Source organism: Stenella coeruleoalba (assembly GCF_951394435.1).
Source record: "Stenella coeruleoalba genome assembly, chromosome: 1".
Lineage (NCBI taxonomy): Eukaryota > Metazoa > Chordata > Mammalia > Artiodactyla > Delphinidae > Stenella > Stenella coeruleoalba.
In genome coordinates this window covers 80,818,754-80,836,923 of record NC_137169.1, presented here as the reverse complement: position 1 = coordinate 80,836,923, position 18,170 = coordinate 80,818,754, and the positions used below count along the sequence as shown (strand labels likewise).

Here is an 18,170-nt window from a genome sequence, read left to right as displayed (position 1 = left end):
GCATCCCCTACACCAAAACAAAGAAGAATTTTTTGGCTTATTTCTGCAGAAATTGTTGAATTTCAAACATATATAAAAATAGAACATAAAATCAACTCCCATACAGTCATCACAACTTTAACAATTATCAACTCCTGGTCAATCATGTTTCATCTATACAACCTCATATTCAACATCACCCTAACCTGGATAATTATGAAGCAAATCCCACACATCATATTGTTTCATCTAGGCTTTATTTTAATTTAGTGTAAATAATGCAGAAAGTAACTTGAAAAAACTTAAATAAGAATGACAGAAAAAGGTGATAAAATAACAGTTTATAAATATAAAAGGAAAGTGATATTTGAGTCTTCTCATTTCTGCAGTCTGTTGGCTACCTCTTACTAAACTAAAGAACACTGTGCCTCTTGTCTTGGCTAGCTTATGTGTCACAGAAGGCACAGGTAACAGAATCCTCTCAAGTAGAGTTCTTACTTGGGGTCTAGAGTGGTGATAAATGAAGTTACTTAAAAAAAAACCTTTAATACTAATAATTACTGAGACAACCAATAGATTCCTTTAAAAATTTTTTTTCAGGGGCTTCCCTGGTGGCGCAGTGGTTAAGAATCCACCTGCCAATGCAGGGGACACGGGTTCGAGCCCTGGTCTGGGAAGATCCCGCATGCCACGGAGCTACTAAGCCCGTGTGCCATAACTACTGAGCCTGTGCTCTAGCGCCCGCAAGCCACAACTACTGAGCCCATGCGCCTACAGCCCGAGCTCCGCAACAAGAGAAGCCACCACAATGAGAAGCCTACACACCGCAATAAAGTGTAGCCCCCGCTTGCCACAACTACAGAAAGCCTGCACCCAGCAATGAAGACCCAATGCAGCCAAAAATAAATAAATAAAATAAATTTATAAAAAAAATTTTTTTCAGCTTTACTGAGGTATAATTGACACATAGTAATTATATATTTAAGGTACACAAGTTGATGTTTTGATATATGTATACGATGTGAAATGACCACCACAATCAAGTTAAATAACATTTCCATCACATAGAGTTACCATTTTCTTCCTTTCTTCGTTTCTTCCTTCCTCCCTCCCTCCCTCCCTCTCTGTCTCTCTTTCTTTCTATCTTTCTTTCTTTCTTTTTGGTGAGGCCACTTAAGATCTATCCTCTCAACTTAGATTTGGGGTCTAAACCTAACTACTAGTTGTGTGATTTGAGATTACTTAATCTCTCATCTCTCATCTGTAAAATGAGGATAATACCACTATTTTTTGGAAATTAAACGTGTAAAGTCCCAAGCACAGTCCGGCAGATAGTAAGTACTATATTGAATACACGTATTGACATGGACTAAACATTATTACCAGGGCTGCTTCAAAAGACCAAAATAACAAATAGCCTGGATAGTGAGTGGTTTCCAACCTGAAATACCTAAATTTCTAGGGCACACGAAAGTAATAATGTGGCAATCTTGCAGTTGTAGCCAAACATTTTTTTCCAATGGGTGTCCAGTAAGTTCTGAGAACCTCAGAATAGTTAAAAAAAAAAAAAGAAAGAAAGAAAACATACAATTAGGTAGAAAAACAGCTTTAGAAAATATAGGCAGAGTAAGTTGAATCACTTGTTCATTTACCCCACTATTCTAAATGAGTGGGGTAAAAAATGAAGTACAAAATTCATATTTGTAGTTCAAGATCAAAGGCTTTATTCTAATATTTCATCTAATGTGTCTTTAGTGACTTTACCAGTTTGCTCAGAATGGTGATTAAATAAACACTGTCTGCAAGAAATTGAGTAACAAGTCTTTTAAAAATCAATGAAACAGAGTAGCACCTGGTCGTCTTCTTCCCTCAGCTAACCTTTCTTTATATGATATTTACTTCCTAATAAATCCACACTGTACATATCTATTCAAACTTTATCATGAGTGTAGACAGTTGAAAAACACTTTTGTTTTCTTTTGGATGCATGGTTTTGTGACAGGTATATGACCTAGACCTAAAAAACAAGTGTCTCTCTCTTCCTAACTAAACAGAAATGCAAAGAAGTTCAGCTATCGTCTTGGTATTTGGCCCAAACCCTCCTTTTAGCAAAGCATTTAGTCAGTCTTCCAAAGGCCTAGGCCAATCTGAGCATCATTTCTGGCATTCAATGATCTTGTGATTGCACAGTTACCATGACATCCAATGAGTGTAACAATGTCAGTAATCAGCACAATCATGTCATTCAGATTTATTGTTATTCCCTGAACACTCACTTTCAAATATAAACATTCTAGATGAAATGGAGTGAAAATGTTCTTATGTGCTTGTTTCATCAGTCAATATAAGAGTAAAATGCTGTAGTAATTAATGTTGCTTATGAAAACTTAATTTTATGCATAAAAGAATTAGTAAAAATTTTCAGTTATTTAGCAAAATAGATTGACAGTTAATACAAATATGTCATACATTAAATAGATAACTTCCTCAAGAACATTATATCTTGGAAAAAATGTTTATAAAAATTCAAATAATGTAAGACAAAATCATAGAGATTAGATTTATCATAATTCAGTCTTTGCAGAACTGTATAATGTACTACCATTCATAACATTAAAGAAAATAACATTTAAGAGCTGTATTTAAATTTCAGTTATTTACTTCCATTTAAGTCATAAATTTTTCAAGAAAACATCCTATTGGGGAATTCTTCACACCTTGTGATGATGAATTAAAAACAATGTTACCTCATAATACCATGGGATGGAAAAATACCTAAACTATGGAAATAAAGGATGGGCAATAATTCAAATATAATCTCTAATCAAAATAATTTTTAAGATGTTAGGACAAGCCTGTTAGAGACAATTAGGGTACCCCAAACACATTTTGTTTAGTAAAACTTCACAGTAAACAACTCTACAAGAATGTCTTAATATAGTCTTAGGTCTATGAAGGCTGAAGATTCAAACATAAAGTGTTACAAACAATCCTTTTCAGTAGCTGAAGATGAAGAATTTTTGAGACATGCCTAAACTTTGAATCCTAGCTCCTAAACTTTGAATCCTAGCTCCTTGAATCCTAGCTCCTCAAATAAATTAAAATAATAATTTATTTGAAAACATTTTCCTGAATTACTTTGTGGCACACAAAAAGGTTAGTGATGTTTTCAAATGTGCTGGTTGAAAGTGTATATCTATTTGGTATTACCTATGTACAATACAGGGACTGCAAGAGAAATCTAACTGCTGACAGTGTCAAGAAACTGTTCCTGTATTATAATTGTAAACTTTAAAAATCTTACTACTACTGTTGGCAATAAACTATAATAATAATTGATTTTTTGGATGAAATGATTCTTTTACCCTAGAAGTTCATCCTATGTTGGTGCTATCTGGCTTTAGCCACAGACAACTATTAATTTAACTTTGGGTCACTGGCATTGGGCCAAAATGCGTATTTGGTACACCTCTACTAATAACGTATTTAGAGGCCTATCTCTATGCTTCTTAGTAGAGAACCTCGTCTTAGCCTGTTGAATATTTTTACCTTGATAGTTGCAGAAAAATCCCAACTGCTCCACTTCGTAATTGATATTCTCTATTCTTCCTGTCCTTGTCTGATCACTTTAAGTCTGTTCCACACTACTCAAAGCTAAATTATCCACTGTTTTGCACTGCTCTCTGTGCTCACCTTGTCTTCTCACAGGAGTTCTTCCTCAAGGGTGGGCATTAGTCTTCTTCTGTATTGTCCATAGTGCTGGTCATCTGATATATATTTACTAATTCACTAAAATCCAAGATGTCACTGACTAACCACCTTTGTGTCTCAGATATTCTCCTTCTTAATTTTAGGCTATTCCATAAGTAAACTATCCCAAACTAAACATATCAAGGTTTGAGCAAATAAGGGATTACATTTAACAAAAGATATAAGCTGGAGGGCGAGGGACAAATTGGGAGATTGGGATTGACATATACACACTACTACATATAAAACAGATAACTAATAAGGACCTTCCTACTGTACAGCACAGGGATGGGAAAAGAACCTAAAAAAGAGTGGATATATGTATACGTATAACTGATTCACTTTGCTGTACACTTGAAACTAACACTGTAAATCAACTACAATAAAAATTAAACAAACAAAAACGAAAACAAAAGATATAAGTAATGTTTAGTGGAAGAGAAAATAAAACAGTATTTAGATTTAAGACAATAAAGGTAACTCATTTACTTTCTTCATGCCTTAGTCTACTATGGATTCTGCAAGGCAATTACATAAAGTCAAAATAACTGAGAAGGAAAATCCTAATATTAACACTAACCTGAAAGTTCGGACAAGATTTTTAAGTTGTGTGTGAACATCTCCTAATGTAATCTGAAGAGGCCCCATAAGTCCAGGCAATCTGAAAATAAAAAATTACATTTCCTTTAAAATATAATTATATAGATACATTTCTGGGGGTCTTGCCTAAGTCTGGATTTTCCATAGGGAAACACTGAGGTGGAGACAATTAAGCAAGGTTGTAACTGGTAAGAAGTCATAAAGAAATATTTCAAAATAACTCCACACTCTTATTTTGTAGCCTATGCTACAGAATGAGGCACTGAAATGCAAAAATATCATTTTGGCTGCCATCTATATTCTTGTCTCTAGTATTTCTTAACTTTTTATTTTCAAATATTAAATAAATGGAAAGAACACAGGCCAGAAGAACTGCCCTCCAAATGGTCCAATATGGGAGTGTGGCATATTTCTTATTACATCCTTATGGTAAGAGTAAACATTGGTACATTTCTAGAGAGCAATTTGACAATATATACTAATATTTTAAATGTGGACACTCTTTGACCCAATAGTTTTACTATGAAAAAATTTATCCTAAAGAAATAATCAAACATAAAAAAGATGGTTATTGGAGAAATATTTTTAGTAGTGAAAAAATGGTAACAAATGTCCATCAATAGGTGGTTAAATAAATTATGATACAACCAAATAATAAAATCTTTAAAATAATAATATAAATCTATATTTTTTAATGTGGAAAGATATTCATGATAAATGTTAAGTGAAAAATGCATATGTAGTATTGTTCCATTTTCATAAAAACATACATGTTATAATGCAATTGCATATCACACATAGTATATATGGAACATATGTCGTTCTCTCTAGGTTTAGACTATACCAGAGGGAACCAAATGGAATGAATATACACACACCAGCTATACCACATATATGTCAGGGATAAACATCAAAATATTAATAGTTACTGTTGAGTGGTGGAATTACAGGTGATTTTCGCTTCCTTATTTATATCACTTTCTACAGCCTAAATCTTCTGGAATAAGCATGTATTACTTTTTAAAAAAACTTATTATAAAAGTTTAAAACACGTTTCAAAATAGAGACAGTAACAATAACCCCATATTTCTATTTCCAGATTCAATCTCCCTATATTTTGCTACATTTGCTTCATTTTTCCTTCCTTTTCTTTTGCAGTATCTTAAAGTAAATCCCTGACATCATGTCATTTGACCCCTAAATTATTCCTTATTTATCTCTAAATACAAGTGCATTTCCGTATATAATAATAAAACCATCACACCTAACCAAATTAACAATTCCTTAATATCATCTAATACTCAGTGCATATTTCATGTTCTTTGATTCTCTAAAAGTTTTTTGTACAGTTGGTGCTACTTTTACAATGAGAAAAAACTCAACTGCTTTCATAAACAACCAACCAAAAAAATCCCTATGTCACTATAATTATTTTGTTTTCAGTGTTCTTTGTGCTTCTTCTTAAATTATTCCACCACTTCTCAAATTTAGTTCCTGCCCTAATATCGATAACTTGGTCTTCTAGCAGGGTTCCTTTTGGTATCTTCTGTTGTAGCCCAAATTCCTTCAATGACATGCCTATGTGGTCTTAAATTTAAAACTGGGTACTTTCATTAGATAAAAAGTCTAGAAAACTATTTTCACATAAATCCCTACCTACTAATTACATGCTAGTATAGTTAATCTATCCCAACTTTCAAAACCTTTGTAACTAAAATCAAGGACTGATATCTTCTTATTCTATGAATCAGACAGATGGTGACTTACACTGTTGTCTAAACTAATATTTAACAGAAACAAATGTACAAGTATGAAGAGCAGGTAAAAGACAAAACAGATTTATTATATATGAAGAGTCTAACACACAACAGGCATTCAATAAATATTAATTTAAACACTTATTTAACATGTAAAATTTAGAGAAGTAAGCTGTTCAAAATACTATGGCTTCTAGAAAATAGGCTTTTCTTATTTTTGAACTACTACAAAATTAAGACTTCTGCACGTGCACAGCACCTTAAATATTGACTGAAAAACACCTTTCTGTCTTTTCTGCTGAAGAAAAAAAATGCTGGTTGAAAAGTTCAAGATAGCCGTCACACCTCTGAAAAAAAGATTTTCAAGCTCCTTTTGAAAGAGAAACCAAGATTGCAATTTTCAAATGTCATTTATGACTGGGCTAATTACAAGAACAACAACTTCCACTACGGGAAGCTTAAAACTAAATTGCAAAATTCAGGTTGTTGAGTGTGAAACGGTTCTATGAATATGTATATAGAATAAGTCAATAAACCGTTAAACCTTTATAAAATCTTATTTACACGTGAAACTGATGTGACACATTTACCACAAATCAGTATTTAAATGGGTCTAGCTCTGATATTTTTTCCTGACTTCACTAGATTATTAAATGGGAGTGAGGCAGTTTGATTTTCTACTCCCATAATTTCAACCTTCCTCTTTATTATGTGTCTCTATATCTTCTACACAAAACAATTTCAATATTCTTTGGTAGGACATCTTAAAAATCTAAATTTCTCAGGTGACAAAATCCACATAAACTTTACACGTTATTCTTCTGTTCAAAATTCAAGGATTACACCAATAAGTTATGAACCCACACATACCAAATTAATTTAAATATTATAAACATGGAATGATAATTACATACTTACATTTTACTCAATTTTTCAAGTACGATGCGTTTTCTAATCTGGTTCTGAGAACTTGAATCTATCAGTGGAAAGGTGGGATCATGCTGAATCACATTTTCAAACAAAGCAAAATAAAATCATAAATTTACATTCTTTCTTTGATAAGAACAACAAACATTAAAACACAAAAGTTTATACCTGTGGTATAGTAGAATAAAAATTAGACTTCAGAATTAGAATATTTAAATTTGAGTATTGGCTCAGTCAGTAGGCTGGTATGAACTTGCTTGAGCCATCTGCCCTCTTTTGAGAGCATTTTCTCATCTGTATAATAGGGATACTAATACCTTCTTTATTAAACGAGAAAACGTATATAAAAAGACTTCGTAAAATGCTAAATACTATATAAATATAGGAGATTAAAGGACTAAAATTATCAAATGCTATAAATGTATTATGGGAAATTCCACTTCTAGAAACGGCAGACAAGATAATTCAAACCACTTCTTCTGCTGAAAAACTGAAAAAACTGGGAAAAAACCCACGATTGTTTGAAAGCATCAGAGAGCTAATAAGGTAGTAAAGAATTATGGTCTGAGATTCTGGAGAAAGTAATTCCAGAGAAGGCACTGACTAATTCCAGAAGAGGCAATTTAGATTATGAGAACCTGAGCATCAGAGTTCAGGGCATGCCAAGAAGGAAGAGGTACTGTCAACCTACCCCAAACTTGAGAACAGGACTTAGATGGACCATACTCCAGGAGTAAGAATGAAGAGGAAATGGACTGGCTCTTGCAGGGACTGAAGCCCAGCTTCAAATCATCTTAATCACTGATTGGATTAAAGTGATTTGGTGGGACTTCCCTGGTGATTCAGTGGGTAAGACTCTGCACTCCCAATGAAGGGGGCCCGGGTTCAAAACCTAGTCAGGGAACTAGACCAGCAAATCATCTGCCAGAAGCAAACACAAATCTGTTCTAGAGGAAGATAACATCAGCCTGGGTTTCAAGCTATCTCTAATTTTTATTATGCAATGTTTGCCACATAATAAAACAATAAGAAAACAAGACAATATGATCAAAATCTGAAACATTAGCTCATAGAAATCAACCCCTAGGAAATCCATGTAATGAAGTTATCAACCTTATTTAGAATAACTATGCTGAATATATTCAAAGAAAAATAACAAGATGGAAAATTTTAGCAGAGAACTGGAAGCTATATAAAAAAACCAAACAAAACTCCTAGTAACTGAAAAAACAGTATTTAAAAGAACTCAATGGATAGGTTTAATAACATAGTAGAAAAGACTGAAGAGAGAATACTGATTTGGAAGATATCCAGAATGAAGCACAGACACACACCCCTCTCCTCCCACCCCCCGGCTTGGGGTAATGCAAAGCACAAGAGAATATAAAAAACAGAAGATACAGTGAAAAAGACTAACGTATCTGCAATTGGAGTACCAGGTAGAGAGGAAAGGGAGAATGGGACAGAAGCAATACCTGAAGAGATAATAACTGAGAATATTCCAAAACTGATAAAAGAAATCAAGTCACAGATTTAAGTATACAACAGCCAAAAGAATAAATACAAATATAATCACACACAAAGCATTCTAAAATTGACGGTAACCAAAGACAAAAAAAAAAAATCTTAAAAGTAGCTAAAGGAAGAAACAGTATTTTCAAATAAGAGAAATAAATGGAAGCCAAAAAACAATGAATATGTATTTTCAACAGGCTGCAAGAAAATAACTACTAATTTAGAATTAATTTAGAATTCAGTGTCCAGGAAAACATCTTTCAAAAGTGAAAGTAAAATAAAGAATGTCCTGACAAAACTGAGAAGATTCATCATTAGCAAACTGGCACTAATGGAAAAAAAGGATATTCTTCAGGCCCAAGGCAAACGATCCCAGATGAAGGAATGGAGATGCAGGAAGGAATGAAGAACAGTAAAAGAGTAATTAATTGGATAAATCCAACTTAATACCAACTATAAACAATCTTGTAGGATTTAAAAATACAGAGACAATAAAAGTACACAACAACAGAGCACGTTAAGTCAAGATGGGGTAAATGGAATTAAAGTTTCTAAGGTACTAATTGTCCAGGAAGCAATAAAAGTATTAACTTATATTAGATTTTAATAAGACACAGATTCAGTTTTTAATCTTTAGGGAAACCAATTAATGATCAGTAAAAGAATGTATAAAAACTAGCTAACAGAGGGCAAAAAATGGAATAATGATATCTGATCCAAAGAAAGCAAGAAAGGAGAGAAGAACACAGAACAAGTGGGACATGCAGAAAGCAACAAGTGAGATGCTAGATTTAAACCCAAATATATCAATTGTGACACTAAATGTAAATGGACTAAATTCTCTACGTAACAGACAAAGATTATCAACCTAAATTTTTTTTTAAAAAAGATAGTCCTTGAAAATACTAATAAAAGAATGAGAGTGTCAGGAAAGTAGATCTTGTAAAGCCAAAAATAAATAAATAAAATCAATGGAGAGCAAAGTCACTCCATATGCTAAGAGGTTAGATTTACCAGGAAGACATAATAATCTCACATTTGCACCCAAGATCATTGTCTCAAAATATTAAAAGTAAAATTCACAAAACTGAAGGGAAAATAATCAATTTATAATTATGCTGAGAGATTTTGACCCACCTTGCCCATCTCTCTCAGTAACTTAAGGAATGAGCAAACAAACAAAACAAAAAAGAAAGAAGGAAAAAAAGAAAGAGAAGAAAAGAAAAAGAAAAATCAACAGTACTTTAATGTGCACACATTTCCCCAGAGAGAAACAATGAAATCTGACTGATACTCCCCACCGTAAACAAAAATCAATTCCAGATGAATTACAGATCTAAATGTTAAAGGAAAAACAAAGCTTCTAGAAGATGAAATAACCTGGGCTAAGTAAAGATTTCTTAAAGAAGTCACTAAAGGGAACCATTAGTAAACTGGACTCAAGACACCATTAATAAGAGGGAAAAGGCAAGTCTCAGAGTGGAAGATATTTGCAATACACAAAAATGGACTTGAATCCTGAATACATAAAGAATTCCTGATATTCCAATAGATAAATGGAAAAAAAGACTTGAACAGGCACTTCACAAAAGAGACTATCTAAATGGTTCATAAGCAGATGAAACAGTACTCAACTCATTAATCATCAGAGAAATGTATTATAACCTAAAATCAGTACCATCGGAATAGTGAAAAGTTACAATATCAAGTATTGGTGAGAATATGGAGTCATGTAAACTCTCATACAGTGATAGTAGAATATAAAATGGCTGAACCATTTTGGAAAACTGTTTGGCATTATCTAGTAGAGTTGAATATATGCATACACTCTGACCCAGAAATTCTAGTCCTAGGTACATACCCATCAGAAATGCATACACATTAAAAGAGAGACATACACAAGAAAAGTTCATAACAGCATAGTTCATAATAGCCCCAAACTGGAAACAGCCTAAATGCTTATTAACATTAATAAATTGTGGTATATTTATATAATGGAATACTATGCAGCAATGAAAGAATGAACTACAACTATCTGCAACGCAAATGACTCATGAACATAATGCTGCACAAAATAAATTGGATACCAAAGAACATATACTGAGTGAATCCATTTACATTCAGTTCAAAATTGGGAAAATTAATCTATGCTATTATAGTCATTAATTTGGGAAAGAGGTAATGATTTGGAGGAGACATAGTGGGGCTTCTGGTTTACTCAAATTTCTTGGCCTGCGTAGTGATTACATTGGTGTGTTCACTTGTGATAATGCAATGAGCTGTACACTTACTATTTGTGTTACACTTCAATGAAAAAGTTTTTTTTCTAATATATATTAAAAAAATTTTTTTAACATCTTTATTGGAGTATAATTGCTTTACAATTTTGTGTTAGTTTCTGCAATGAAAAAGTTTTAGCAACAGAGAAGCAGTCAAATTTCAGGGATTACTTTTTCCTTCTTAAGGCTTATTAGCATAAAAACAATAAAACAAGTGCTATAGTAAAGTTATGCAGCTTAATGACAGAGAACAATGTTTCTCCAGGCTTCATATAAAGTTATGGATGCTGTCTAATAATCCAGTTGAAGTGATTTCAAACATAGTGTTGGGCTAGGTAACATTCTGTAGAAATATAAGAAATTTCTAAAGTTTTACTGTATTTCCACTTTCACACTCTTTTTAAATCTCCAAATGTGTTCTTAAATTTAGAGCCATATTTACTCAGAAAACAAACTCCTATGGTAAAAAAACAAGGTTATCACCTATTCCTCTTCATGCCAAATGACTTCCTTTCCCAAACTACACATCAACCAAAAATGGGTAATGGAAATACTGAAAGAACCTCATGAAATCTCAGCAGCATAACATCAGTTTCTACATATAACTATTTACATATAACTGAGTACCAATTATATGTCAGGCACTGGGATAAATGCTTTATATGCATTATCTTTAAAACTCATAAAAATTGAGTAAGGGAAGCCATTTATAATCCCATTTACAGATAAGCAATCAGACTCAAGAGACTAAGTTTTCATACAGCTAGTAAATGACAGAGCAGATAATCAAATCTACGTTACCTGAATGTGCTCTTTCCATTTTCTCCTATGTCCACTATTTCCCCAATAAGTCTCCTTTACTAAATAATTTTCATTCATAATATTTTAAGTGAGCATGCTTGCCAAATATTATCCAAATATTTTACTATTCAATTAGTAAGTCTATTTCACTGCATATAGTCCCATTGGAAATAAAACACAAAGATACACACCCTCTGTAGAAATCTGAAAGCATATGTACCAACGAAGAAAAAACAAGCCTTTTCAGAGAGTCTAGATATTATATGAAGAATTAGGTTTTTTCTTTTTAAGAATTAGGTTTTAAAGAAAACTTTGTCCCACAATTGTAGGCTATTTCTACATTAGAGAAAAATGTTAAATATTGATGAAAATTTCCTGGGGCAAACTTTAACTTATTTGGAAAATAATAATGTCAATACTGGAGATGAAATTTTAAACCAAAGGACTGAAAGACTAAAGAAAATTCTGAAAATTAAAAAAAATTATTCCTTCAGTACTTTTCTTCCTGTTCCAAGATTTACTATGGTGAGTGTTCCACATGTTAGCAGTATGGAAAAATCATTATCATTAAGACATACCTCTTCCGAGTCTTGTGATTTGGTGGTTTCTTCATTCAAAACATATCGTCCTCTATAAAACTCCCTGATCCTTAGATTTAATGTTTCAGTTTCTTTTTTCAAGTTCTCATAACTTGGCAGTGGTTTAATGGCTGTATCTGAGGCTCTAAATGGTAAAGACTCATCCAAGCTGTTCTGAGATTCCTGCAAGGCAGGGGAATGACTGTCTGGGTCACAGTTCACATCATCTTCATCAAGTTCTTCTTCCTTAACCAGAGGGGCTGAAGAGGGTTTCAGACATACAGAAGCATAATTCTGGCCATACAAAAACCTCAAAGTTTCTTCTGTCTTCCACTCAATCAAAGTCTCCTTCAGGGCTTTAAGTAAGTTTGCCTTTGCAACTTCAGGGCACACCTGCACTGAACTAGAAGCTGACCTAGAAACTTGGTTCGATTTGGCAAATTTCCTCTTAAAATGCTCAGCACTTTTCTTACTTATGCCTACAAGAGTTATTTTTGAACTACTGTATTTATTTTCAGAAATTTTTGAAGCTTCTAATTTTTCTTGCAGAGACCTATCTGAAGAAATCTGAGTACATACATTCTGTAAAGGAAGTTCACAAGCAGCAGCTTTCTCCTCACTGTCTAATCTGCAATTGCCTAACTGCTCAGTGACATCTATTACTGTCTGTTCTTTGCTTTCATGTTTGGAGTCAACCTTTTGACCAGCTTTCTTTTTCATTATGCTTTTTTTGTGCAGCTGTGGCCTTATACCCGTTGCACTTGGTCTGTTTCCTTGTAGAATGGAGGAAACAAAGTCTTGCTCATTATCACTGCTACTATCATTATGAGTGCCAGAAGAACTAGATTCATCATGCTTCTCAAAATGGCCAGGACTGTCAACATCTGATGTTTTAATGGCCTTACTGCATAACTGTATTTCTTCTCCAGAATGACCACTGTTGAGGGAAAGAAACAAAACAACTGTAACAGAAAAGCAACATGTCCCACAGTATTTATACTTTGTAACTTTCAAGGTAGAAACTTTTATTCCCTGGGCAAGGCCTTATTTATAGGCTTATATTTACCTAGGCCTATATACACACACACATACACATTTCAGAAGAAAGTTATAATTCTATAATTTCTCTACATCTTATTTATTTGATATGTCTCTTTCCATCTTCTTCCCTTGTATTTTCTCGCCGATTATTTTAAAAGTGTTGTAAGAGTATAGCAAAAAAGAAAAGAAAACAAAAACCAAACAACATACACACAAAAACAAAAACCCCACAAACCAACATTTGATAATTCCATCCTACTGAATTATTTTGATTTTTGCTTTCTCCATTTCTGTAACTGCTTTATATATCTTTTTTTAAAAAAGGATTCTTTTGAAAACTTCATTATTGGTTTCTCAAAAAAAAATGAGAGGAACTGTTTAGATTTTGAAACAAAAATAAAAAGAGACGTTTAAGCATTTTCCAATTCTGGTTGATAGTTATGCAGAAAATTCCACTGAATGAAAAATTCAAGAAAGTCATAGCAGAAAATAAAGTTGGCAAATCAACATTTATCAATGAAAGATACTTATACTTGAAAATCCCAGAGTTAAATCACAATGATAATAATAAGACAACAGTTTTCCCTTTGCCTATGTTCCTTTAATTTTCAGATTAGGTTTATAAAAGATTAAAAAATATGAAAGAGCAGAGACAAAGAGAGCTTTGTCTATACAAACTTGAGATAAATAAGGATAGGAGAGCAATTACCCTTAAGCAAATGCACATATAACAACTTTAAAAGATCAGGATGGCAAGGATTCTAGGTCAAGAAGCACCTGGAGGGTGGTGAAAGGGTATATGGGAACTCTCTACTTCTCACACAATTTTTCTGTAAACCTATTTTTTGTATTTTCTGTAAACCTATCCCCCTAAAGCCTATTACAATTTTTAAAAATAAAATGAAATAAAATAATTCAGCAATAAACAAAAAAGCATGCTTGGGGGAAGTGTAAAAGAAGAAGAAAAACAGTTGAAAATAAGGTTGTAGATGGGAATGGAGAAAAAAGATAAGTTCATTCAGTATTTTATACCATTTTTTAGTTAGAGTCTAGCCTACATAGCCACAGACTGTCTCTTGTATCTGAAGTAAGTACAATTTCAAAAAACTTAGAACAACTCAATTTTCATGTATACTTTCTCTTGGAATTGTATGGTAATTATATTTTTCTATACTATTTTGAAGCTGTAAGTTAAAGATTTATAGCGAATAATAAATATCTCTCACTTGTGCTCAATTCCATCTCACTAAGGTAGTGACTAATAACTAGGAAAATTTATTCTGGAAGATAAAAGGATATGTTTTGAGAGATGATCATGGTTGGGCAAGCAATACCATGAGCAAAGTTTAGAAAAAAAATCACAACTTGGAATTTCTATTAATGCTTTAGACACTCTTTCAAATAATTAACTGATACATTAATGTTTTGATGTTCTATAAAAACCTTTCAACAAATGTAATTGGCACAATCTAGTTGACAATGAAGCACAATATCTCAGATGGAAGCTGTGTTTGTGTCATATTTCAACAGGTTCAATTAGACTTCCTTGGTAGGAACAGCTGTACAGTAAATCATACAGATCAAACACATCATCTTACCATCACAAAAGAAAAAAAAGCTGTACAAGGCAAATATTTCTTTTTGTGGGCTAGAATGGGCACTTACATAATGCATTAGCACAGGAAGTCCAAGAGTTCATATCACCTGGTTTACTCTTAATGCTTCTATTAACAAGAATACATAGAAGGTAAGTGATACTGATTCAACCATACCTTTGTCCTTCCTGTAGCAGCTGAAAATCAGGACATCTGTGACAAAAACACAGAAGTAAAAAACTGAAAGCAATTGATATGTCAAACACTTTCAAGTGTTTATTATAACCACTTTGGATAGAAAATATAATTTAAAAGGAAATAGTTCATATAAAGATTTTTTAATGTTTTTCTTAAACCACAACATATTATAAAACTCATCCACAAGAAATATGAATTAATCTTTCTAATCCAAAATTTACTTTATTTCAGGACTAAGTTCAACTTCCACTAGCCCAATTAAGTTTTCCTTGACTAACCTGCTAAAGTAAATCTCTCCCTTCTCTAAATTCCAGAGTCATCATTGTCTGTAGAGTTAATACACATTAATCATGTGCTCTTCTATGACCTAACACAGAAATTTTATCTAAATATCTTACTTTTCGTATGTTTAAGTCTAGTTTCTTAACTAGACTACAAGCTTGTTGAGGTCAGAGATTATTTATTCAATATTATAATTCTCCTGTTATTTCCTTTATATGGTCAATAAGACTTTTTGCCCTAATTTTGAGAAAGCAGTTGTATTGTAGCATGGATGTGAGGTATGTAGGTCAGGTGATTTAACTCTAGGGACAATTTTGCTATGCAATACCAGAAATCACATATGGCTGGGCATTAAAAAGGGGGAGGAAAAGGCTCTTAAAAAGCCAAATACAAAGAGGAACAAATATAATAGCAAATGAATCCAAGAGGACAGGAAAACTCTGTAAAGTGCTTCTGAAGTACTCAGAAAAAGTGGCTTCTAAAGACTACAAAACATGTTACATAAAAGTAAATATTCAAAGAACTAAATAAATGGATCAATATTCTATGTGCACTGATAGAAAGATTCAATATTGTCAAGAAGTTAGTTCTTCTCAAATTGATCTGTGATTCAATGAAATCCCAATCAAAATCCCAGCAAATTATTTTATGGATATTGACAAATTCATTCTAAAGTTTTTATGGAGAGGCAAAGACCCAAAATAGTTAACGTAATATTGAAGGAGAAGGACGAAGTTGGAGAATTGACACTACCTGACTTTAAGACTTACTATAAAGCTACAGTAATCAAGACAGTGCAGTGTGGCGCTGGTGAAAGAAGAGACAAAAAAGATCATTGGAACAAAATAGAGAGACCAGAATAGACCCACAGGAATAGTCACGATCTCTGACAAAAGAACAAAGGCAACACAATGGAGAAAATATAGTCTTTTCAACAAGTGATGTTCCACATGCAAAAAAATTAATCTAGACACAGACCTTACACTCTTCACAAAAATTCAAAATGGATCACAGACTTAAAAAGTAAAATGCAAAACTATAAAACTCCTGGAAGAGGGACTTCCATGGTGGTCCAGTGGTTAGGACTCCATGCTTCCACTGCAGCACTGCAGGGGGCCCAGGTTTGATCCCTGGTTGGGGAACTAATACCCTGCATACTGCTTGGTGTGGCCAATAAATAAATAAATAAATATTTTAAAACATCAACAACAAAACTCCAAGAAGATAATACAGGAGAAAACCTTGATGACTTTTTAGATACACACCAAAGGCATGATCCATGAAAAAAGAATTGATAAGTCAGACTTCATTAAAATTAAAAGTTTCTGTTCTGTGAAAAATACTGTCAACAGAATAAAAAGATAAGACGCAGACTAGGAGAAAACATTTGCAAAACACATATCTGATAAAGGACTGTTATCCAAAATATCAAAGCACACTTAAAACTCAACAGTAAGAAAACAAGCAACTCAATTAAAAAGTGGGCCCAAGTCCTTAACAGATACCTCACCAAAGAAGATAAACAGATGGTAAATAAGCATATGAAAAGATGCTCTACAACAGCAGTCCCCAACCTTTTTGGCACCAGGGACCGGTTTCGTGGAAGTTAATTTTTCCACGGACCAGGATGGGGGGATGGTTTTGGGATGATTCAAATGCATTACATTTATTGTGCATTTTATTTCTATTATTATTACACTGTAATATATAGTGAAATAATTATACAACTCACCATAATGCAGAATCACTGGGAGCCCTGAGCTTGTCTTCACTTGCCACTCACTGATACGGTTTTTTTTTTTTTTTTGTTAAACCGATAGGGTTTTGATGAGAGTCTGCAAGCAACTGATTTATTACGGTCTTTGTGCAGTCAAACCTCTCTGCTAATGATAATCCGTATTTGCAGCTGCTCCCCAGCACTAGCTTCACCACCTCAGCTCCACCTCAGATCATCAGGCATTAGATTCTCATAAGGAGCGTGCAACCTAGATCCCTTGCATGTGTAGTTCACAGGAGGGTTCAAGCTCCTATGGGAATCTAATGCCGCTGCTGATCTGACGGGAGGCAGAGCTCAAGAGGTAATGTGAGGGATGGGGAGTGGCTGTAAATACAGACGAAGCTTCGCTTGCTGGCTCGCCCAGCCACTGCTCACCTCCTGCTGTGTGGCCCAGTTCCTAACAGGCCACGGACCAGTATTGGTCTGTGGTCCGGGGGTTGGGGACCCCTGCTCTACAAAAGTCATCAGGGAAATGCAAATTAATACAACAAGATACCACTATACATCTATTAGAATAACCAAAATCCAGAACACTGACAAGATCAAAGGTTCTGAATGTTTGTGTCCCTTCACCCCCAAATTCATATGTTAAATCCTAATCCAGGGCTTCCCTGGTGGTGCAGTGGTTAAGGATCCACCTGACAATGCAGGGGACACAGGCTCCAGCCCTGGTCCAGGAAGATCCCACATGCCGTGGAGCAACTAAGCCCGTGTGCCATTTAACTACTGAGACTGCGATCTAGAGCCGGTGAGCCACAACTACTGAGCTTGTGTGCCACAACTACTGAAGCCTGGAGGCCTAGAGCCCGTGCTCTGCAACAAAAGAAGCCACTGCAACGAGAAGCCTGCACACTGCAATGAAGAGCAGCTCCCACTCACCACAACTAGAGAAAGCCATGCGCAGCAACGAAGACCCAACGCAGCCATAAAAAAAAAAAAAAGAAAATCCTAACCCAATGTGATACTATTAGGAGATGGGGCCTTTGGGAGGTGATTAGGTCATGAGGGCAAATCTTTCCTGAACGGGATTAGCGTCTTTATAAGAGAGGCCAGAGAGATCCCTTCCCATTCTACCATGTGAGGACATAACC

At 34.0% G+C, this 18,170-nt stretch overlaps 1 protein-coding gene across 3 annotated transcripts in view; it reads right to left on the bottom strand.

The window, feature by feature from the left end:
- RPAP2 (RNA polymerase II associated protein 2) overlaps window positions 1-18,170 on the bottom strand; it is an 84,349-nt gene that overhangs the window by 41,958 nt on the left and 24,221 nt on the right. For all 3 annotated transcript variants that reach the window (XM_079904362.1, XM_079904363.1, XM_079904364.1), the window contains exons 7-10: window positions 15,000-15,035; window positions 12,187-13,123; window positions 7,005-7,087; window positions 4,310-4,390 (exon numbers count right to left, since the gene is read on the bottom strand). In XM_079904362.1, the coding sequence (XP_079760488.1) occupies window positions 4,310-4,390; window positions 7,005-7,087; window positions 12,187-13,123; window positions 15,000-15,035 (1,137 nt within the window). The remainder of the gene's footprint in view (window positions 1-4,309; window positions 4,391-7,004; window positions 7,088-12,186; window positions 13,124-14,999; window positions 15,036-18,170) is intronic.